General features: G+C 42.5%; 1 protein-coding gene across 1 annotated transcript in view; it reads right to left on the reverse strand.

Annotated features, from left to right (window-relative positions):
- The window catches only part of ADCYAP1R1 (ADCYAP receptor type I), a 48,090-nt gene extending 23,941 nt beyond the window's left edge, over positions 1–24,149 (reverse strand). Inside the window, exons 1-10 of the mRNA XM_088150517.1 lie at positions 24,117–24,149; positions 23,349–23,454; positions 16,332–16,439; positions 9,260–9,295; positions 8,073–8,111; positions 5,078–5,205; positions 4,497–4,594; positions 2,506–2,638; positions 877–1,030; positions 277–337 (exon numbers count right to left, since the gene is read on the reverse strand). Coding sequence (XP_088006643.1) covers positions 277–337; positions 877–1,030; positions 2,506–2,638; positions 4,497–4,594; positions 5,078–5,205; positions 8,073–8,111; positions 9,260–9,295; positions 16,332–16,439; positions 23,349–23,454; positions 24,117–24,149 — 896 coding nt within the window. The remainder of the gene's footprint in view (positions 1–276; positions 338–876; positions 1,031–2,505; positions 2,639–4,496; positions 4,595–5,077; positions 5,206–8,072; positions 8,112–9,259; positions 9,296–16,331; positions 16,440–23,348; positions 23,455–24,116) is intronic.
- Between the last annotated feature and the right edge of the window lie 496 nt (positions 24,150–24,645).

Genomic DNA, 24,645 nt, shown 5'->3' on the forward strand with positions numbered 1-24,645 from the left:
CGTGTTTTATGCATCTGGTTCCCTGCTTCCTTAATTAGTTAGATAATCCTAGGGTTTTTAGCTCCAGTGTCCAGATTACACATTATGTACACACACACACACACAAATGTTCATACCACAGTGAACAGATCAATGAAAATAGCATAATCGTTTGATTAACCAAAATTGATGGAAGTCATTCAATCTTGATGTCCCAAAGCATGAATGACAGTGGGCAAGACTTTGGCAGCGGTTGCACGCAATGAAGGCCAAGGAAGGGTGCGCAATGCTACCTACCCAATATCATCAAAGTGAAGCCTAAGGACCGCCCAGACAGTGACACAAATAGTGGGAGTTCCTGAAGAAGAGAAGAAGAAGGTGGCATTTGATGGTGGCTGTGACAACTAGATGTGTCTCACTAGATGTTACCTAGTCAGCTAATGAAATGTCTGCAAGCAAACAACCAAGCTCTGAGAGCACCAAGGACTCCACAGATTTCTTTCTTTTTAGAATTGTCATCTAGCAATTTAGGGGTTTACTTTATACCTTTCATGCTTCCCACTTGAAAATGATAGGACAATGGGTCTTCAGTTTCCAGCTGTCATAAAGGAGGCTCCAAGGGTGGAAGGTCCCATTGTAGTGTGGGAGTCACAGGATGTCCACCCTTCTTCTAGATCACAGCACACATCAAGCTGAATCTGCATCCTAGATCAGGGTTTCTCAACCTCAGCAACTTTAAGATGTGTGGAGTTCAACTCCCAGAATTGATCTCCTATGTGATCCATACCATTTATGGGTCATGCAACTGTGTACGTTCTGAGATACTTTTATATGCATGCACTGTGCATAAAGAAGGACCATCCATAAAGGAAAGGAAGAGGGAAGAGAAGCACTTACCCCAGCCGATGATGGTGTACCAGTAGAAATACCTCCTCTCTGGAAAGAAGGTTTCCACAAGTAAGGTGAAAAGGTACAGCCCCTCAATGAAAAGCCAGAAATAGTTGGACATCACACAGTAGTGGAAAAAAACCATCACCGCCTTGCATTCCACCTGCGGAGGACAATCACCATTTCAGCCCCTTTTAGCAGAGCAGCTTTTCCCTCCATCTCTACAAGACTACCCCTTCTATCATTCCTGGTCAGAAGCCACGCAAACTAGAGGTGATGGAACTATCATTCCAGCAATCAAGAAGATGTCAGATTGGGAAGGTGGCTCTGTTATGACATTTTCTTGAAGTTCTTTGAAATATTCATCACCACCTTTCTTTCCACCTGCAGAAGACAGCCAAAGATTTCAGCCCCCTGTACTAGACCAGATTGTGGTCTTCTACACTGAACTACATCTTCCATGGTTCCCAGATAGAAGCCATGCTACCTGGGGATGAGGAAGCTGTAGCCCTACCCATCTGGATGGTGCCAGCTGGAGAAGGCAACTCTACTGAGATATATAATTGATATTCTTAAACAACAATAAAATAATAGATTACTCGGAATCAACAAAATGCAGCAGCTATTCTGCAAAGGGTGAGATGTGTCTCAAAATATCACCTTTCTACTTCCATACACTGTCTGCTAATAAGCTTCTGGGTGCAATTTAAAGAAATGGTTTTAACCTACAAAGTGCTCTATAGCTTGTTGTTGAAGCATCTTCCAGAACAAGCCAGAATCAACCCATCCATAATGGTTTTGGTTTCCTGTCTGGACTATCTCGAAGGGCTGACACAAGATGAGCTGATCACCTTTGTGTCTTCGCAGTATACAGAATGCCACACTTGATAGGGAAATATGAAACAATGAGAATAAGCCGCATCTTGTTTCTCCTCCAAAGAAAACCTGCAATGGACGAGTTCACACAATGTGCTAGGCTAGACTTAGGCAGGATTGGGTCCTCTATGATTTAGTGCATTAGGAAATCGTCGTTCTTGGTAGCTGTGGGACCGTCTGCTCTGAACAGAAGCTGCTCTACTGGATGTTTCACCCGCCAGGCAATGTCCTGGGGGTCTGCAGGGGCATCAAAAAAGTCAAGATGGTGGCTGCGCCCATGTGACTGAAAACCTGGCCTTTTTTAATGTGCACAACACACCAAACAGGGATGAATTCTGGTTCCCACAGTCATGGCTGCTACCTTGACCTCCCCCTGCAAACACCCCAAATGAAGAATGCAGGGATGAATTACTTCAGAGAGACACTGTTCACACCCTTGGCATTCTGCAAACAGCTCTTAAAAGGAAATTGCAAGTACAGAGGGCCAGATCTAGATAAGATCCATAGGGTGGTGGACTAGGGTATAATCATTTGCCTTTCCCTGTGATTCTAACCCAGATGTGGGGACAGCTGGGTCCCCATTTTGCACCGAAGGAAAAACAGTGTATTCATTCCCGCTATTGGCTTGGCGAAAATCTTTCCAGTGATCCAAATGGTATCCTCTCCACTTCTCACCATTGAAACCCATTTTTTTTTCTCTCAGCTAACGCGGCCACCATATTTCTCTAAACAGAGCGGACTTGGACTCTCAGCCTGATTTACCGTTGAGATAAAACAGTGGTTGCTGTCTTGTTCGGCATACAAAACCCCGTCTTTAATGAAGACCGATATGGCTCGCAGAATGAACGAAACGAAAAGGTTCATGTGAATAAAGTTCCGGGTGCAGTGCAGTTTCCTGAAACAGAGCAAAAAGAAACCGTTTTTAAGAAATGGTGAAGAAAGATCTCGTCCCATTTGCAAATCATTCTCCATATTGTTTTCCTAGGTCTAAGTCCTTCTGGATAACGGTTTTCAACATGCACGTCCTTGACCACTTATTTATTAATTTGTAGATCTAGAAGGCTGCTTGACTCCAAAATGACTGGGCTGTGTTGATGGGACTCGTAGTCCAAACATACCAGAGGGACAGTCCTTGATTGCATTGTCAGTCCAAGAAATGCCAGGACAGAAGATATTACTGTTCAAAGGACCTGGCCTGAGATGTTTTTAAAAAATTGAAAAAGACAGAAAAGACTTCACTCACCTCATAAAGTCTAGGAAATATTGATATTATAGACTATTCTTGAAATTATAGACTATTCTTCATTATCTTCAATATTTGTTCAGTAAAGATTCTTTATTCAGTTCTTCAATAAAGAATCTTCAAGAAAGAATTGTCAATAAAGATTGAACAATCTTTATCTTCAACAAAGATATTGTTCAATATCTTGAATACTGAAATTATAGACTATTCTTTCCCTTCAAATTCTTAAATATCTTCAACAAAGATTTTATCATCAATACTGAAATTGAAATTATAGACTATTCTTTCCCTCCAAAGCAGTTGCCTACATGCCAGCTTTGGAAAAGAATGGCTAAATTCCCTGTCTTCCCTTACAGCCTTGCATGACATAGCTGACCAGAGAACTTAACATGGTCAGAACAAATCTGCCTTATGTCATAAACTAAACCTTTCTTAACCCATTACTAATTAGACTTAGCTGCTTGACTTCTTGATCATCAGTTCCACTCATGATTAAGTGAATTTGCAAACACACCCATTGGGTATTCAGGGGCTTCCTGCATCTCATAATGATATAGCAACTTCCACAACATGGACATTCTTCCAATTTGCAGAGTTCCACTTCCAGAATTCCCAAGCCAGTATTATATTCTGACAATTGTGAGAGTTGAAGTACATGCAACTAGGGTCCACCCAGGTTGGGGAAGAGTATCATTGTAGAGACTGGTCCTGGTCACTGAACCCAAACAACTCCCAGTCAGTTGACTTGTGTGCAGTATTGATGACTCAGATGACTCAGTCTCAAACAGCTTGACTGGTCATCTGGCAGCCATTTTTTTAGTCCTCCCAGTTGCCACAGAGGAAACTGGCGGATTGTCACTTCTTGTCATTTTAATTTTCTTTTCCCTTGAAGAAGGGGAAAAGTTTCATAATTTGAGCAAGCACAACCAAGGATAAGATTTGGGTTCATTCTCCATGTCTACCTCTTTTCTACCCCCCCCCCCCCCATAGAGCTGCTTGGAGATAGAAAATGACACAGCTACAGAGATAGAAGGCCTAGAGAAGCCCCAACTTTTTATGGGCCTCTCTAGGACTTTGCCTTGCTCACAGATGATAATTAGCCCTCCAGTAGAAGAGCTTATACAATGTAAGGAGAATAGCTGATGAGGACAGTTAGTTTAAGCCAATGTTTCTCAACTTTGACACCTTTAAGATGAGTGGACTTCAACTCCCAGAATTCCCCCAGCCATGGTGGCTGGGGGAATTCTGGGAGTTGAAGTCCACACATCTTAAAGGTGTCAAGGCTGAGAAACACTGGTTTAATGCAAAACAAGACTGGATCTGATTTTAAGATAAATTGGTTTTGGATTAACTGGCTAAACCAATTAACTTGTTTTCAGAGTTTACACAAAAAGCTTGACATCTCTGACCCAATTATCTGTTTAGATGCAGAGAGGACATGGTGCCGATGGCTCATTCTGGTTCTCATTAACTGATACCTGGAATGGGCCATGCGTTTGCAGCAACTCACCTGAAACGGCACAAGATCACCATGGCTGTGGTGAGCGAAACAAGGGAAGTGCTGTAGCCCACTGTGTACAGAGCCTTGACAGAGAGGTAGTAGTAATCCTGTGAAGACAAACAGCAAACTGATGGTTACTTTGGGGAAGGATTTAAAGCTCAATGATACGGTGATTGCTTTGTTTGCCCAAGAGTCCAAATTCACTCCTTTCACACGTGTAGTTGAAACACTCAGGTCAATGGACACTTCATATTAGAAAACTGCAATCCATTAGAACAGTGTTTCTCAACTTGGCCAGCTTTAAGATGTGTGGATGTCAACTCCCAGAATTCCCCATCCAGCATGCTGTCTGGGGAATTCTGGGAGTTGAAGTCCACTCATCTTAAAGTGGCCACATTGGAGAAACACTGGTCTAGAAGAATGTCAAGGGTGTATATCTGATCTACAACACCAGATGGATCATGCATGCATTCAGAGTGTACAAAGCATTGTGTTCTGGCGAAATATTCCAGCCCAACGTTATATAAAAATAGACTCCGCTAATAGCCTATGAAACTGTCATGGCTCAGACATCTGCGTGCCCACCTTACCTGGTTATAATCTGCCATGGTGTCATTCTCATCAAATCCACAGGCATCGTAATAATGTGGGAAAGGATCAGACCAGCCTTCCTTGGTGCAGTTCCTGCCAACAACCTTTAAATCCAGAGATCCGCCCGCTGGTTGAAAAGAAAATGAAATAGAATATTTTTAGAAAATGGAATGAAGTAGGTCACGGAGCTGGAGCAAAGGAGACAGCATAATTTCAAGAGACAACTGCCCTTCTTTGCTTGGCAAACGGAAGCTCGTTTGCAAGATCCCCTAACATGGATTCTGCTCCAGTGTGATCACTTGGTCAGTGCAAGAAGCGCTGGAGAAAAACACTTATTCAAAAAGCTCAACATCGCAGAAAGCATTCTGGGCTTTTAAGAAGTTTAAAAACAGAAGAATCTTGGCTGTTTTGTAAAGTTTAGGAAATGAGCCCAACTTTTTTACATCACTGGATCCAACCTGCCAATTTTTTCCTATGGATTTTGAATTAAACCAGACTGGCAATCGGTATCCAGAAACAGACAGTAAAAGGGATTGGGCCTGCTAATCCAAATAGTTGAACTTATTTTGCTGTTCTTGTTAAACCCTCCAGTGATTTGCTCATTGCTATCTCTTGCATGGATATGACCTTTGCAGGGCAAAACCAGCATTGTTCACTTTAACCTCCCTGCAACTTTTTTAAAATGAAGAGAGTTGTCTTGAAAAGATGACCATTGATAGAATTTGCCCTTTCAGTCATTTTTCCCTCAACTCAAATCACAAACCATGAATGAATGAATGAATGAATGAATGAATGAATATATATATATATATATATATATATATATATATATAATTTATTTCATTTATTGAATTTATATGCCACCCATCTTCCCCAGAGGGTGACTCTGGGCAGCTCACAATTAAAATAAAACCCCAAAACAGTTAAAAATATAAATATCCACATTAATTTAGTTAAAAAGTCAAACTATATAAAAAGACCATATACATAGAAAGATACATATACTGCAGCAGAGAAATTTGGGAGTGCGGTATCTTTTACTTTACGGGGGGCAGCCTAGCAAAGTAGTCCAGACAGGAAGCACGCCCAGATGAACTAATTCTTCTTTATGGGCAGATTCCATTAACAGAATCTTGCAAATCTGCTGAAGGAACATCTCTTCCCCCCCTCCCCTTGTCCCCTTTACAGCCCCAGAAACTAGGAAGGGTCTCTTCTGAGATGTTTTCCACACTCCCATTTCTGTTGAGGGCTTAGCTGCCTCTTATCCAACGGTTCCCCTGGCTGTGGCTCTTCCCCCTGTCTCCCAAGGTTATTCGCCCACACCACTACAAGGGAGATGAAGAATTCATTCAAGGGGACATCCACTAGCTCCTCCTATTGTTGCTAACAACAAGAAGAACCCCAACATTAAAAATAACCAATTTGTCAGTGGACGCAGAAAGTCAGATAGCTTATATCTCTAGACTGCTTCTCATTAAAAACAAAAACTTAAAGGAAAGTTACAGGCAACTGTGCATAACGTGCCATTTGGACTGCTATGTCTTTGCTAGCCAGGCTATTAATTGATTTCTGAGCATGTTGTTGCTCCTTCCTCCTGGATGCAGATGCATTCTGAACTCATTTAATTTTCAATTCCAGCGTTGCCAACATGATTGATGCTGAACTATTTCTCACTGCCTGAGAGACAAACTGGAGTCAGGAACATACAATATCACAATGGTTTTGACCTTCATGGAGAAAGTTTAAGTCTCGTTGACATAAAGGGGGGTGCACTTAGTTAACCCAGGACATCTGGTTGGGTGGAGATGTGCATGATGCATCCCAGAGAGATCGCTTCCTCTGGATTGGCAAACCATTCAAGAGCCCCAAAGGCAGAAGTGCTTGGAGAACATCTTATATGACATGGAATCTGAAAGCATTTCCTTTAACTGAGGAAAGCAAAAAGTGTGCGGTGTGTCTGGGGATTAATGACCTCTACCTGGTCACATCTACCTGGATGGACAACAGAGGTGCTTGCTTGTGTCAATTTTTTTAGAAACATTTTGTCTGTAACACGTACCAGCAGTTGGCTGAACGTCATTGGACGATATGGATTAAAGGCAAGAATTTGTAGAGATTACATATTAAAATTATTTGGGTGGGAGTGGTGAAGAATTGTGCCATGGGATGACGGTATCATGTCATCATGCCAAAGGTAGACACAGGGGACATGTTTGGTACTGAGTAGTTTTAGCATTTTTAAATAATACCAATCCAATCCAAAAGTTTGCAGACCTTGGGGTTCTTGTTAAACTTAGCAAGAAACCATGCCTCCATGACTGATTGGTTGACTCTTGAGTTTTGGAGCCCTGATCCCTGGAAGCTCCCCACAAAGGGGGTTGGATTCTGCATTGGGTAATCTATTATCACAGACACAGTAATGGCTGCTAACATGGATGTCTGCTAAATTCATGAAGGACAGGTCTATCAAGGTCCCTCAGGCCTGAAGACTCCATGATACCTCCACGTTGGGGACAGTCTACTTCCTAGTAGCAGATGCAGAGGAACAATGATCAGAGAAGGAGCTATATGTATCACCCTTTGCTGCTTCCCAGCATCTCAGAGGCATTTGGATGGCCACCATGAAGAACAATATGCGGGATTAAGAGGGGACTTAACCTGATCTAGCAGGGCTGTCCTTATGTTTGGTGTGGAATTAAAATATTTTTCACCCTTCTTTGCCCTAGTAACGGATCTTGCATATCTCTGTCAACGTAATTTTCCTTACTCTCTACAACAGCCATCAGTTCCTACAATAAGTACAGTTGAGAATTACATCCCTGTTAGATTCATTTGAGAATACATTTTCATAAGACTGTGCAAAGTAATAGTTTGAGAAGAAACCATTAACATTAGAAATTATTAGGAAAGCACCAGCTGAAAATTCTTCCTCTCCTCTCCTAAATCCTAGAGGGGAAAGGATGGGGCGAACCACCTCCCACCCCTATTTCTTACCTAGAAGTTGTTCTGGATTGTCCAGCAGTTCAAACTCCCCTACAAAAACAGAAGACAGATGAGCAAATCCACTGGACAGAACTGGGATTTGGTTCAGACCTAACCTTGTAGGACAACTTCTAAAGGCATAACTGTGTTGGTCTGTTTCTGCAAAACTGGCAAAGAGCCTTGTAATTTTTAGGAACGTAGGAAGCTATCTCGTAGGGAGTCAGACTGCTGGCTCCTGAGGTCCAGGGCTATTAAAAGATTGGCAGCTGGAGTTTTTCCACTGGAGTTGCTGGGGACTGAACCTAGGACCGTCTACATGGAAAGCAGGGGCTTGACCACTAAGCTATGGACCTCCTCTTGATACACAAACCTCCTGAAATGTTTCTAATGATCACCCCAATCAACAATGCAGGGCAGACACCTGAGAAATCCATGTGATGTTTCTTTTGATCTGAATTCAAACTCTAATGACAGCACAGATGCAACCATCTAATATTCTTGGCAACAGTACAGAACTGGGTTATCCCCGGCTCTTTGTGGACCTTTTTTTTTTTTACTGTCCAATTTAACCTATGCCCCTAGGATTTCCTCACAGCCTCCTACAGATGTACTCATCAGGTTTGATACTACTTAATTTTTCATATTGGGTGTGTGTGTGTCATTGTGGGTTGTGATACCCTTGGTATGAGATGAGTGAGGGTCTCAATCCATTTTGTACAGGGCATGAGTCCCATGCTGGCTGGGGAATTCTGGGAGTTGAAGTCCCCCCATCTTCAAGTTGCCAAGTTTGAAAAACACTGGTCCAGATGGATTATTTTATTTTATTTTATTTTATTTTATTTTATTTTATTTTATTTTATTTTATTTTATTTTATTTTATTTTATTTTATTTTATTTTATTTTATTTTATTTTATTTATTAAAGCTGTATGCTGCCCATCTCCCCCAGAGGGTTTGGATGACAAACTGCTCTTGGAAATGGAGTGTCTTCAACATTATGCTGTTCAGCTGTTGGAGCATTAAAACATGGCTGGATTCGACCTCCCGTGGATGACTTTCACTTTTCCATCTAAGAGCTCACTGGTGAGATTTTAGCCTGCTGAAATGGCTGCTGATCTACACCCAGGCTGGAAACCCTCTGGTATCGTCCTTCCTGACCTATCGAAATGGTGCCTTCCCTACAGCAGAACTAGGCCTTACCTGGCTGTGCGTACGCCATGCTATTCACATCCCAGCCTGTGCAACACAGAAAAAGAAAAGATAGTTAAAGAACGGGATCCTCCCTTAAAACAAAAACATGCATTCTTTCATTGTACACTACTGCCTTCCCTCTTCCTGCCCTGCATGAAATTTTCACACTGGTCCTAGCTCCCCTTTCTGTGGTCTTCAGGGGCTTTCTTGCAAACAAGCAGATCTACTGTACATGCATTTCATGTGCTTCTTTCTTTCATGAATGTATATTTTCTGGTGGGACAGGGTGGATAAAGGAACCCCCCCCACACACACACACACTGGACAAAATAGAGAGCCTACACACAGCAACAGGAGTGGAATGTGGAGTTTACACCCATTTAAAATGGAACGAAATTACAGGCCCCCGATCTGAACCTTGCCACTTCCCTTAAAATGCAAGCTTTTGCCACTGGTACTTTTGGAAAAGGGAGTAAAGAAAATGCCTGGGTTGGTGGACAGATGAGATCACGTGCATCGTGGCACCTCCACGCAGATGATGTAATTTGCCTCCTCTGCATAATGGCGTCACGTTGCGTGAATGCATTCAGTTGAAATCCCTTGCCAGATCCTGAAGTCTCCCTGCCGATGGAAGGTTTTTCCCACCGACTAGCTTCTACCTACAGGAAGGTCGAAAGGAGCTGAGGCGGTTACCTGCCTCTCTGTATCAGGGGGACGGCCATCCTGAAAGGGGTCAGATGAACCATTTGCCATCTCGTTCCTGGTTCATTTGTTTCCGGACCCCCTTCCCCTCTTGGACTTAGTTAGCACCAAGCTAGTTTGCAAGAGCAGAAGAGTGAAATTGAAGGACCTAGATCAGTGTTGTCCAAACTTGGCCACTTTAAGATGAGTGGACTTCAACTCCATGCTGGCTGGAGAATTCTGGGAGTTGAAGTCCACTCATCTTAAAGTGGCCAAGTTTGGACAACACTGACCTAGATCAATGCATTGGGGAAGTCCTCTTGTGTTGGGCATGGACCAGCGAAAAGGTCACTTCCACAGGAATTGAAGGAAGAGCCATGAAGGACAATGCATGAGGACTCAAGCAGGCTCGTGGAACAAGCAAAGCCATGACAAACAAGCTTAGGGTGACCATCTGATCCAGCTTGGTGAAGGTTCTAGAGACACTCACGGAAACAGCTAGCTCCAACTCCCCCAATATCAGCAAAGAGGCCTGCCTCTTTGCAGGATCATAGGAAGGCAGCTAGAAAGAAAATCAGAGAGTTCATCCTAACATAAATGGGAATGCCTTGATTCTAAAGAGGAACTAGTTCAGTTGCTGGAATTCTTAGAATTCTTCCCATCTTTTATCTCTATAGAGCATGCTAATGAGGACTCCGTGAGAATCTCGCTTGGAAAACATTATGTTTGGTTTCGGGCTGCTTTGTACATGTTTTCTTTTGTTTCTTAATTCCCTTTTCTTTTCAATTAGGATTCGTGGACTGAGCTGGGGTTGGACTGGATAATAACAGCAGCAGCAGCAACGACAACAACATTTGCCTGCAAGCCAGAATGGGTAGGACCATAAAACAGACAAAGTAATAGAAAATTAAGAAGCTAAAGTGCTCTGGGACTTTAGAATTCAAACAGACAAGCACCTGCCATGTAACACTCCAGACTTAACAATTGTTGATAAGAAAGACAAAAAAGTCTGGATAGTGGACATTGCAGTATCTGGAGACAGCAAAATAGAAAGAACTGGAGAAAATCACAAAATACAAAGAGCTGCAAATAGAAATAGAATGACACTGGCAAAATAAAGCAAAGATAATACCAGTAGTAATAGGTGCCTTGGATGCCATCCCAAAACATCTGGAGCACCACTGGAACAACCATCGGTGTTGACAAAAATCACCATCATTCAATTGCAAAGAACAGCTTACATCCTGCAACAATACCTTTAACCCCATCAAACAACCCCATCTGCCTATCCCAGGTCCTTGGGAAGGACTTGATAGGTAGACAAAAATGCCAAATCCAGTCTAAACATCTGGCTGACTGTGGGGCCAACCATCATAATAATATTCATTAAACGTGCATACCGATGGCCTCAATGCCTCCATCCATTCTAAGATTTTAACTAGGAATGCTAAGATTAGACCTGGAATGGAGAATTAGACTTTTGAATGATTAAGCTATAACCCCTCCTCTGTCTCAGTCTTATGTGGACTGAAAATGTACACACTGATCCACCGTACAATCGTGGCTGAGCAAACAAGAAACCTGGCTCTGTTTCTACACATGGTTTGGGCTCTCCATGAGATAGGAAACCAAGGAGAAGATGTTCTCTCTCTTTAGGCTGAGTTGAATTGCACCATCAAAGATGTCCAGGAAATCGTCAGTTGAATACGGTTCTAAACAGCAGTAAGTACACTGGTTTGTAATGTTTCATTTAGCCGCTAGATGGCCATCTAGATTCTTCCAAATTTTTGACCATCTCTCTGCAGAGCAAACAGCCCAAATGTAGCTGAGATTTGTCTGGAACTCTCATGTCCCAAAAGGTACTCCGATTTCCCAATTCCACTATCTTCTCTTGGAAATGGATTCAGATTGTCATTCAGCTTCTTCTGCAAACCCTGTTTATTTATTATTTATTAATTAAATTTTTCAACCGCCCATCTCCCCCCAATGGGGGAACTCTGGGCGATTCACAACAAACATTAAAAACATAAAATATATAAATAAATAAAACCTTAATTAAAAACATTACTAAAAAGAAGAAGGAGAGACCAAGAGGATGAAAAATCTGAGGCTGAAGGCAGAAGGCCTCTATGGGGCCTTTACTTTTTTACTTAATTTTAATTAAGTAAATTAGTTAAGTAAGTTTAATTTTTACTGCCCCATCTTCCCTGGCTTAATCCATAGATCAGCGGCCTTTCCCAGATTCCAAGCACTTTGGATACGCAATGCCCAGGATCCCATAAATAAAACCACCAAATAGCCAAAATCTTGGAAAGGAGGCCAACAAAATCTTGAGAGGTTTCACCAAGTTCTCGCCAAAGGTTGTTCTTCTTGCCTGATGTTGCGCAAGAGTTCTCAGTCCGGCAAAATTTCAGGAAGTTTGCAAAGTTGTTATATTTGAGCAATTGAAAGTATCTATGGGGCAAAAAGTGGGAAGTCTCCATATTTCTGATCCATCCTTATTTTGAAGCAGGACTGGACATTTTCCTCTGGATTGGCATTGCAATTTACTCCCCTGAATTAAGCTGCAAAAGGCCTTCTGGTGATGTGAAGGAATGGGATTAATTTTTCAGTCCTTTTTTTCTTTCAGTTTTTCAATGGGGGAGGGAGGTTCAAGATAGAAATGGGTTGAGTTAGCCTCCCAGAGGCCACCCCAAATCTCTATCAACTCCCCAATCATCTGAGCACGTTGCCAAAATTCAGCAAAATGTCCAAATTTCAGTGGCATAATTTCAGGAAGGTTGCCTTTTTTCGTTAAAGGATGGAAATGGGAATAGTTGGCCATGAAAATAATTTCTCTGTATATTAATACAAGAAAAAATGTACTGTTAAAAAATTATTCTTGGGATCTTGGGAGCTACATACAGCCCACAGGATGTCCATGCCGTAGATGTCAGGGGACGTCTGGAAAAAGCTCTGTGATTCCTTGCAAGTGATGAAGCTCTCTTCAAAGAAAGATGTTCACCAATGGTGGACCAGATGAAAGCCATCATGCCTAGCCTGAACTGCTCTCCTTCGATGTACATCTCAAATGGCAAATGTTCTGGCCTCGATCTCAACTGGACTGAGCAACAGTGAGGTCCAAACAGGAACTTGCTCTGTTTTCTGGAACAGTCTTCCTTGACCTGCAGATGAGTGGGTATTATAATTCCCAGAATTTCTAGGTGATATCACATCAGTATCTAAGATAGAATGGTATAGACAGAAAATTCATTCTCTGAGTGTGGGTCCCACCTACAAGAAAGAAACTCACAGCAATCTTGGGGAACCTTGGGGTGTGCCATGAGCAGGAAGGTGGGACAGAAATTGTTAAAAAAATAAATCAGTTTAAAAAATCATCCCAGGCTACACACAGCGGCAACCAAGATGGCTTTGTTGGAAAGAAGTCAACAGATCTTTGAGAGAAGAGGAAGGAAACAGATTATCATGGGAGAGTTGACATGCTGAATATCTCCAATGGAGAAGTTCAAGACCTTTATTTTCTTTTCAATCTACTCTTCATCCACTCTTCATCCAGTGGTCTTAGACAACCACCTAAAGGCAAGTTTGGAGAAGTGAGCTATCCTCTATATTGTACATCTGATGATCTGGGTGTCCTTACACAGTTTGGGTCACTTACAACCAGCCACAGAGTTAATCTTTTTGTCATAAGTTTTTTCTCTTCAGCCATAAGTCATTGTCTCCTGCCCCAAAAAGACCAAGGTAACATTATTTCATTCTGCGTATGGAATTTTGATGACCCCAACCTCTCCTTAGGTGACCTTCAAGTTTGTTCTCACTGAGGGTGAGTGGAACCTCTCCTTTATTTTTTCCTTTTCTGGTGTTAGAGAAGCCACCAGCTTTCAGGCTGGTGTCTCTTCTCATCCTTTCCCAGCTGTTGCTATGGAAACTGCATCCCCACTGCTGGTTATCAAGAAGGAACTGATATTGGTGATTCTAATCTTTTGAATCAGCCCTGCTTTGCCAGCCAGGCATTGCTGTGGAAAGGATGTCTTCTCCTGGGGCTCAGCTTTTATGAGTGGTTCTTCTGAAGAGGTCACTGCTTCTGACTTTCTCCTTGACAAGGTCAACTTGGCTCTGACTTAAAACCTAGTTGATAAAGTGGATTGATAACATAGGAACATGGTGAGGCACAGCAACATGAGGTCATCATCAGTTGAGACAGTAGGTAAGCAAAGAATGCTCCACCATGTGGATTAATCATTCCAGAGACAACCTCAATACTCATCCAGTTCACCCCAACTCCAATGCAGAATATCTGCAATGAATAAAACTTTTGATAAGAGGGAGATGAAACGTAGCCTAGTCTTCTTGATGATCTGTCTTTCTTTTTAGAAAGTCCAATATACATTTAATTTTAAGAGTCCATGGTTGCCTCCTGAAATATTGCATGTGCCCCTTGGCACTATGTTGCCAACCGATGCTCTAGATCATGTAGTTCAAATATTTTCTGTAACCTTGTGCCTGTGAAGTTAATTCTGTGATGTACGCACTAGTGGGTGGCAGAGGCAAGGGACTAGTTTCTGACTTTACCTTCTTCGAGATGGGCATTCCCCCCTTCCAATTTCTCTTGGGTAAGTAAGGATGGATTGCTTGGGATCTAGCTCCGCTTTCAAAGTTGTATTTTTAGTGGGAAGTAGAATAGCCAAGTGTCTGGCTAGTCATGGCTGATATGGGAAGAACCATAGCTGAATCAGTGAAAAAGGGAAGGTGTACATCCACGGAGTTTTCTTGGCAACAGTGCAAAAAATGGATTTACTATTGCCTTCTGGCCTACAACCCTGGGATCGCTTGATGGCCTCCTGTCCAAGTATTGACCAGCTCTGCTCCTGCGTCGCTTTTTCATGGTCAATCAGAGTCAGTAGGTTTGCAGAAAAATAAAAGGGATGATCCCCAATGTCTCTCAGCAGGAAAAGCCACTGGATGGTTTCTGATATGCTGTGCTAAAGCCATTTTGATCATTCAGGGTCAGGAATCTTCCAAGGATGCAAAAATTAAGAATGTGTATATTTGAAAAAAAATGGCCAACATTTTATCAGGGGACCTTAGCTTGTGAAATTTCATCCAATGTAGTTTTGTGCAACAATGCCAAAATCTCAGGGGTACTGGCTGAAGTGTGGTGCTCTCATTTGTAATCTCCAAGACACGGATTCCCCCCTCCCTTTTTTTAATGAAAGGCTATATGAACTTCATTTGGGATGCCACTAAAAACCCTGCATTGTTAGGCAGATGTCTATTAGATGTCTATGTCCATGCAAGAACAGAACAGGACAGAACAGAACAGAACCGAACAGAACAGAGGTAGTCCTCAACTTATGACCATTTGTTTAACGATCATTTGAAGTTACAATGACATTGAAAAAAGTGACATATGTCCGTTGCAGCGTCCTTGCAGTCACAGGATCAAAATTCAGGCACTTGGCAACTGGCATGTATTTATGACAGTGGCAGTGACCCAGGGTCATGTGATTGCCATTTGTGACCTTCCCAGGGGGCTTCCAACAAGCAAAGTCAATGGGGGAAGCTGGATTCAAATAACGACTATGTGATTCTCTTAATGACCATGGCAAAAAATGTCATAAAGTCGGGCGCAACTAACTTAACATCCACATCACTTAATGATGGAAGTTATGGTCCCAATTGTGGTCGTAAATTGAGGATTACCTGTAATTTGATGTCTCCATGATTTTGGACCATATTGACAATAATGGGAAAATTCAAGGAAAGAAATAAAAGGTTTGTTGGTATTTGGGGCTAAAGCTACAGGGCACGCACGACTTATGAGAGAAACCACCCCCAATATTCACACCAACAGCACACCCCATCTGCTCCCACTTGTGAAGTTTCATACCACCCACCTATTTTAAAACTGCTAGAACAATGAGGAACAGAAATGTTCTGGCCACAATATTCTTTTCTCCTTATTCCTTAAGATTTTCTCTGTCTCCTCCCATCCAGACAGAGAAGACCATGCATTAGGAATACCTATTATTCCTAATTATATCATTATTCCTAATTATATAAATATGGAGTTGAGTTTTTGTTGACTTTTATTTTATGGCTGGGGGGTTCTGTTGTATTTATTTATTTATTTATTTATTTTATAGGCATATGCATATTACTGTTTTGTGTGCAACCAGGGTTGTTGTTACAATATTTAATTTTAAAATAAATAAAATTACATTTCAACAGCTAGGGAGCAAAAAATTATCCCCTCTCTTTCTCTCCCTCTCTCTCTCTTTTTCTTTTCTCGGTTCAGTGCTGCATATCCTTTGATCTACGTGTCTTGGCCTGCTGTAATTCCAAGGTTTTTTTGGCCTACAGTTCAGAATAAGTGGACTCAGGAGTTCAACAACGTTACCGTAATCTAAGTTCACCACCGTGAAGAGAGCTGGACATTTGACAAAGACGACTTCCCCCACAAAAGCTGGTTTCCAACACGTAATGTTATCCCACATCCCGGCACAACCTGTAGGAGGAAAGACGGTCAAATGAATGTCAGAATGAAGATCTAGCCATACCCTCCCACGTCTCATTTATGGTGGGAGGGGTGGGTGCATGTAAGTCTACAGGATGGAGTTTCCAAAACACGTGTTTTCAGAAAGTTTTAGGTCACTCCAGAAACGTGATACCAAATCGCAACTTTTAACGTAACAGAAGGAGGAAGGGAATTATACAAAGCTTCAGTCTAATGCAGGGTTCCTCAACCTTGGCAACTTTAAGACGGGTGGACTTCAACTCCCAGAATCCCCCAGCCAGCTGGGGAATTCTGGGAGTTGAAGTCTACCCGTCTTAAAGTTGCCAAGGTTGAGGAACCCTGGTCTAATGAATATGGGTTAATAGAAATAATGGAAGCGATTTCTGAATTTAGAGCAAGAGTTTATGTATTTTGTGACTTACATCTGTTGCAAGGAGGGTCAGAAGTCAAGTCTTCCTTTTCTTTTCTTTTTTTCTTGCTTTCTGCCCTTTAGATCTTTACTCTCTCTTTTTTCTTATATTTCCTTTTTTTCTTTCTCTTAATTTCTCTTTAATATTAGTTCTGGTCCATTTTTACAGTGTTTCTTTTCACATTTAATAAAGTTATTGTCTATAAAAAAGCTTCAGTCTAATGCTACCAAATGATTTCATGAACACATCTGTATTTTTTCCTAGCAACCGTACAGATGTGGTTGGTTTGTTGTGGTTTTCTGACAAGTATTCTTCACATTTCCCAACTTAGTCTACATTCTGGAATTTCCTGTCTGTTTCCCAAACAGCACAAACCAGATTGATCCCTACTTAGCTTCGCAACAATGCGCTGTTGTGGCATGTTAAGTTAAACAAAATTCAGTCTGGGTGCCGGCTCACTCTTCTTTTCACACTGCAGCGCTAGCGAGCTACACAAAGAACAAATGTGACCCTTGATCGATTAAAAAACAAAAGTTTTAGAGACACCCCTAATTCTAAGGCTTTAGAGCAGTGTGAATAAGCAATACACAATGGTTTGGGGGAGCCAAGGATCCACACTCTTCAAAACTAGACAAGGGCAGGAGAAAAACTAAATGGGGTTCGATTGAAATTAATCAAATGAAAGTCTTGCGAGGATTCCCTGTGTGTTCATCCCTTCCCCTTCCTGCCACATCCAAAATTATAATTTCCATAGCAACTTTGGGAGATGCTCTGATGGCCAAAACATGATTATGTAATTTCTGCACCCCTGCATTGCAGTAATCATAAAATGTCTGAATGGAGAACAGCTGACATTTCCTAAACAGGCTGTTCACTCCAACAAAGTGGATGGTTTTGAAATGAGGAATTGGCTCCCTTGTTCAGTCTTCCCCAGGTGGGAACCTGGTGTAGGACTTCCAGTCCTATCATCCCATGCCAGTAAATGCCATCTTTAACCCAGGAAAATAACAAGGGTATCCTACAGAAGGAGTCGTAGAGATGGACCAATGTTTGGTCTCAAGAGAGGACCCTCGTGTGTCCTCACTTTCAAGATCAAGGGTAAATCAACTCTTGGGGGCAGGAACCATTGAGATCAACCACCCTTGATGTGGGTCGCCCTAGATCATCAGCTGAGCCGGCAAACATTATGGAGCTTCAAGATCATCTCATGTGGAAAGGAACCACGTGAGTTTAGATGTCCTTACTAAGGTGGAGAGAGGTTGAGAGATGGAAACCAACAACCACATCAAGATCTGTGGAGATGTCACTTCCCATCCTTTGTCGAAAGGCGAGAGAATGAAAACTTAGGAACTTGCATTGAAAGCTTCAAAGTCTCAAACCCACACATGCCCCCCCCATCCCCCAGCTTTTTGCTTCTCTTTTGGGGTGGAAAACAGCCCTCCTGGGGCTGAACAATTTCTCGTGGCAAGTGAAGCTGGTGGAAGAAACCAAGCACTTTGCAGAACTGGAGATGAAAGGTAGGAATAAAAGCACATTTTTCTTTCGTTTTCTTTAATGTTCAATGCTTTCCATGCACGTCAAGAAGCTGGAGGAGATCTGTCTGACTTTTGTATTCCCTTCACGAAGTCAACAAATCTGACATGTTTAAAGAGGCATTTCAGCTCCCATTCAGGCTAGGAAAAGGAGTGGAAAAAATAAATGGCCTAAAAAATAATAAATGGTACGCCTACCACCTCTGTTCTTGCCCCTTCCTCTGGATTGCCATCTGATACATCCAGTTTGAATTCACACAGTCCCAGCTGGAAACAGCTAACACTTTCTCCTTCGTGGCAATTGATGCCCCCTTTGCAATATTAGTGTGTGGGCACCATATAGGTAAGCATTGCTTCATTATCCTCTAGGAATAGATGCCTGGAAGAGGGTGGCATCTGCTAGGAGGTGGGTGTGTATCAAAACAGTCAAAATGGCAGCCAAGGCATTGTGATAGAAGCTCGCCCTCTTTGGGCATGCCTACAGTGCTGGTGCACACACAAAAGTGGTGGGGTTTGGATTGCGATGTGGCAACAGACATTGTGACAGTTTTGACACACACACACACACACACCCCTTGCACATGGCTGCTGGCTGACAGGCACAACTGAAAATGGGATAAAAGGGGATCCCCAACAAGGGTTTTTCAAAAACCTGATCTGATTATGCCGTAAATCAGTGTTGTCCAAACTTGGGCACTTTAAGATGAGTGGACTTCAACTCCCAGAATTCCCCAGCCACCCAGAATTTCCCAGCCAAGTCCACTCATCTTAAAGTGCCCAAGGTTGGACAACACTGCCGTAAATGAAGACAAAAGAAGACCCCAGAAGCTCCTGAAGACCTACAGAAGACCCACTGCATGGTTTCCTTCAAGCCAATCTTATTTTGGTGTATAAGATCTCAGAGTTTACCAGCTGACAGTTGTTTTGTTGTGAGTCCACATTTGAAAGTATCAGTTTAGCCAAGGGGAATAATTACAAAATGAGTGCAATCAAGTTACAAAACAAAGCAATCCAGCATTTTAATTCCCCCCCCTTTTTTTTTTAAGGGAAAAGGGAGAAGAAAATGCTTCTCTGTAGTTCAGTGTTTCTCAACCTCTGCGACTTTAAGATGGGTGGACTTCAACTCCCAGAATTCCCCAGCCAGCCATGCTGGCTGGAGAATTCTGGGAGTTGAAGTCCACCTATCTTAAAGTTGCCAAGGTTGAGAAACACTATGCTAGAGATTCTTAGCAATCTTAATGTATATCCATGGGACAAAATATAACTAACTAGCAATATATTCATCAAATCATGTCAAGCTGAGCCAAAACAGTTAACGATCCCTTTCTGCAGTTGGGGCTGTGGCTTGCAATCAGACCCAAAGGTTTCCTTGAGCAAGCAAGTCTTCCGGGTTTTTCCAAACACCAAAAGTTTGGGGCTAAGTTGATCCTTGGGGAGGGGGTGGGGGGAGGACCCTCTTCCAAAGATGGGGGGCAGCAACAGGAAGGACCCACCTTCACAGCTTCTCACGGTAACACTCTTTTCTCAGGAAAACATGGGAATATCTGTTGTGTGTGTGTGTTTTTCCCCCAACTGTACACCTTTAAGCGTTATTATTAGGCATTCTCGTCTGAAGAATATTCAGCAAATGCTGGGCCTTTAGGATTAATGCGAGTTTTAGCCAAACGCCTAAGAATTGTCCAAATACCCCTGTAATATGTATGGAGTTCCAAGCAAAGCTGTTTTTTTGCAAACTGAATGCTGTGAGGTTGAATAATTCATTTTTTTTCCCCAGCTGTTTTGACAATTCTATTAAAACTCCTGACACTTTAATAACTGGGGGGGGGGGGATTTTGCTGTTTTATTCCATAATCTCTCCATTTCGGTGGTTAAATCCTGATCTTTCACAATTTTTTGCCAGTTCCTCTTGAGCTATTCGACTCTTACTGTCATTTGGCATTGCAATATCTATAAGTGACTTGCTTTTCTTCAACTACTGCAATGTCTGGCATATTGTCTTCTGGATGTTGGTCTGTCTGAATTCGGAGGTCCCATAAAATGTATACATGGTCATGCTGGAGCACTTTCCCCCTTGTTTGGAAAAGATTGCAGAAATCTATTGAAGCACTTTTAAGACATTGAAGAAAGAGTTTTGTGGTGGAGATCTTAAAAAAGGAAATGGCAACATTGTGGAAACCCATTACTATCTGTAGAACTAAGATTTCTATTATGTATCCCCCTTAATAGGGGGTTAATGGGTTGGTCTCAGCATGATGGATAACAGAGGTAGCAAAGATGGAGATTGCAGAAGTGATGGAGGGACGTTGGGGGGTGAGAAGATGGTGGAGGGACGTTGGGGGTAAGAAGATGGTGGAGGGACGTTGGGGGCTGAGAAGGTGGTGGAGGGACGTTGGGGGCTGAGAAGGTGGTGGAGGGACGTTGGGGGCTGAGAAGGTGGTGGAGGGACGTTGGGGGCTGAGAAGCTGAGGAGGATATGACGGATATCTGGAAGATAACTTTAATTGCAAATCATTGCTGCTTAAATCAGGAAAATAAGAGCAGAGCAGCTCACGCTCTGGCCCTGCAGCCTGTTCTCCTCCCTTCTTGGAACATTTACTATTCTCTTTGTGAGTTACAACAGTTGCTCGGTTGAGCTTCCCCATAGCTGTGCCTTGCACTGCCGCTGCTGCATTGCAGAACAGGAATTTGGTATGGATGTATGTGAGCATGTAGGAATACATAAATAAAGCACTCTGGGCTAGGAAAAAAATGGGTCGAGCGCGCCGTTTTTTATAAAGGGCAAATGCAGCCCGTGGGATGTAATTTGGTGTTGCATCGATTCAATGCCAGGGAGGGAAAAAAGGAGGAGGAGGAAGAGAAAGGAGGAGGAGGAGGGAGGAGGAAGCAGCAGCCATCTCTACATCTTGTGGCAGTGAGTTGCATAAGTTCATTCTCAATGTGTACCTGTAACTACGAACACACTTTTACATAACAGCTCCAACACACAGTGACCCTATTTCAGTGTAAGCCCGCTTCTGCCTTCCTGCTGCCGTTTTGCTCTGCTTTTCTATTGTTTCCCCCCTTTTTGGTTTAATTAAATAAAGGGCTTTTTTTTTTAAAAAAGAGAGATCATTCTGCATTTTCCCAATTCTGACCCGAAGGGGGCATGAGAGAAAACGCCCCTCTTCACAGCCCATATCAACGACTCCAAAGGCCATTTTCCCGCTTCCTTTCCCCATCGCCCGTTTGCTTTCAAAGTGTGGCGATGTGCAGAAACACAGCGGCGGGAATCCTCTTGATGCCAATTCGGCCAAATGAGCTTTGTGGCCGTTAGAACGGGGGAATGAGTAAGAAAAGCAGTCAAGATGGGAACCGGGGGGAGGATGGTGCAGGTGGGTGGAAATGAGGACGGGTTTTGCCAAGCTGTGTAGGAGAGACAATTTCACAGATGTGCATTTTGGAAAATGCTCCTGACAGCTGTGCCATGCTCAGGAGGGAACGCTCGTTCGGCGCATTCCTCGCCATGCTTCACCAAGGGCCTGCCCACCCCAAGCCTTCCAGCTGGATCTCATTTCGCCTGACCTTGCGTGAAGCGAACAGTTGGCACCGCTTTGCTGAACGTGGGCTGTGATGTCCGCGTCAGCCCTCTAAGGTAGACCGGGTAGACACCGTGTAGAGCTAAAGCTACTTTTATGCCTATTATAAGTGGTGGGGTTTTTAAAAAATTATTTCTATTTATGAAGAGCTTTTTTTCCCCCTAGGATAAAAGACCAGTCAAAAAGAAAGAAACGAGAAAAAACAAAAAAGGGGGGAAAAAGAAAAACTAAAGTTAAAGAATATATAAGTGACTTCTGACCTTCTTTTCAACAGATAATTACAACCTTATTGTAATTCCTCCCTCAGATATTATACTTCAGCCTCACATTATCATCTTCAAATCCATAAATCATCCTTTCATTTCTACCAAACTCCGGATTTTAAGGATGTTCAGGAAGTCTTCAGTTGCTAGTTAATCACAAAAGGCCAGAATTATTCAAGCCGAGGATGGAGGCTAGCGGATCAGCCCCGATTTGATCTGTGGATTCAGGTCATCAATTCGGCCTGAGTGGATGATTTTTTTTCCTAACTGGTTCAGAAAAAAGGCATTTCTGAACTACTCTGAAGCTTTATCCAGCTTGATTCAGTTTAATCAAAAGAGATGATTTAATTCAGAAAGTTTGTCCAATTCAGAACTTCCTACAGCCCTGGACACTGTAATAGAACATGGACATTGTCTACCTAATAACTACTCTAGTCATTCCCTGTTACCAGCCTAAATATTTCCATATTAGCTACTGAGTTTGGAAATTTAGTCCATTTTCAGGTTTTAAGCAAGGAAGATGCCATTACTAAACAGTGAAAAAACAAGAGTCCCGGGCCCTTCGATCTTCTCATCTTTCAACCCATCTCTGACTTGCAATCTATTTGGCCATAAGACAGAGTCCACCAAGCACAATCAATATTTTATTTTATCCAGTCCTATCCATTTCAGCTAAGCTATCCAGCCCTGCTTAATTGCTCCTCCCTTCTAAATCCTTCAAGAGAGACTCACGGTTCCATTGTGTGAGACCTTCTTCAGATCTTCAGTTAGACATCCCTGGCTGAGAAGTCTGAATTGTTGCCTCAACACCCATGGAAGATATCAAACTAGGGAAAACTTTCTTACTAAGACTTGCTATTGTCAGCTTTAATCCTAACTGTGCATGTTACTAAAAAGTGGGTGCATAATCTACACCAGTGTTTCTCAACCTTGGCAAGTTTAAGATGGGTGCTGGCTGGGGAATTCTGGGAGTTGAAGTCCACCCATCTGAAACTTGCCAAAGCTGAGAAACACTGATCTACATTGTTGCAATTACAGTACCTCCCCATAGTATTTTCCTTACCTGATTTTGAGATCTGGGAGGAGAGGAATTGCATTTGTGTTGAGTTCCAACACATACCTGGGGATGATCTGTTGAAGGTCATACTGCTGGTCAGTTTCTGGATGCTTTCTAAACAAGCTTCTTGCTCCTTCCTGATGAAACAATCGGAGTGCATTGGCGTAGCCTGCAGAAAACACAAAGGGGGCTCGTGATGGCAATCCCAGGCAGCAAAATCCTTATGCAAATGCTGTTCTAATCTCCTTGAGACAGCGCGGGAAGCAGGTAGATAAATGCAGCATTGGCGCAATGATGTCATCACACCCGTGTCATCCTTTGTCCCACGGGAGCTGCAGGGTATGGTCACAAAAAGATGGCTCAGTTGCTGATTTCCTTGGTTGCCAGACTAGGTCTATTTTTGCACTTAGGGTTTTTTTTAAAAAAAAATCTTGGGTGGTTTGTATTGATTTTAAATTTTATTCGCTGCCCGGTGTTGCATTCTCAAGAAGAAAGAAAGAGAGAGAGAGAGAGAGAGAAGGGAGGGAGGGAGGGAGGGAGGGAGGCAGAGGAAGAGGAGGAGGAGGAGGAGGAGGAGGAGGAGGAGGAGGAGGAGGAGAAGAAGAAGAAGAAGAAGAAGAAGAAGAAGAAGAAGAAGAAGAAGAAGAAGAAGAAGAAGAAGAAGAAAGAGAGAAGGAAGGAAGGAAGGAAGGAAGGAAGGAAGGAAGGAAGGAAGGAAGGAAGGAAGGAAGGAAGGAAGGAAGGAAGGAAGGAAGGAAGGAAGGAAGGAAGATAGCCATGATGGAGCAATCAAAGCTCCAACTGTTTTTTATGTGTGTCATAAAAACGCACCGTTGTGGCCTCCATCTTGACTTTTTCGACCATACTCTGTGAGCCTCCTTGCTTTGCCCCCACTTCTTTGTCCCCAATGTGGATGTCTATTGAGAATTTAGCAACATGATGCTAAATTCCCTTAAAGTGCATGATAGGATGATCTCCAGCATCTTTAGCACTGCTATAAAATCTCTGAAAAGTTCTGAAACAATGAAAAGGGAAAGGCTTGGGGTTGTTGTTGTTGTTATTATTATTATTATTATTATTATTATTATTATTATTATTATTATTATTATTATTTGGAAAGAATGGAAATTTATGGAAGACACAGAGATAGATGCAATGGATTTTTTTTAGCTCCCTTGACGAAGATAAAGAAACAGGTCCTGCTGGCAATATCTACCTTACATTCATGACTTGGAGGCCTGGTGAGAGAGAAGAACAGATTCAGTGGCATCAAAAGCAAGGCTTTGAAACGAGAAGCAGCACCCCCCAGCCCCCCCACCCAGCAGAAGAGCGCTTTCTTCTCTTGGGAACATAAGGGCCA

The sequence above is a fragment of the Python bivittatus genome, unplaced genomic scaffold (assembly GCF_059951505.1).
Source record: "Python bivittatus isolate LINGU-HERP-01145 unplaced genomic scaffold, Pbiv_v1 ctg000610_np1212, whole genome shotgun sequence".
NCBI classification, from domain to species: domain Eukaryota; kingdom Metazoa; phylum Chordata; class Lepidosauria; order Squamata; family Pythonidae; genus Python; species Python bivittatus.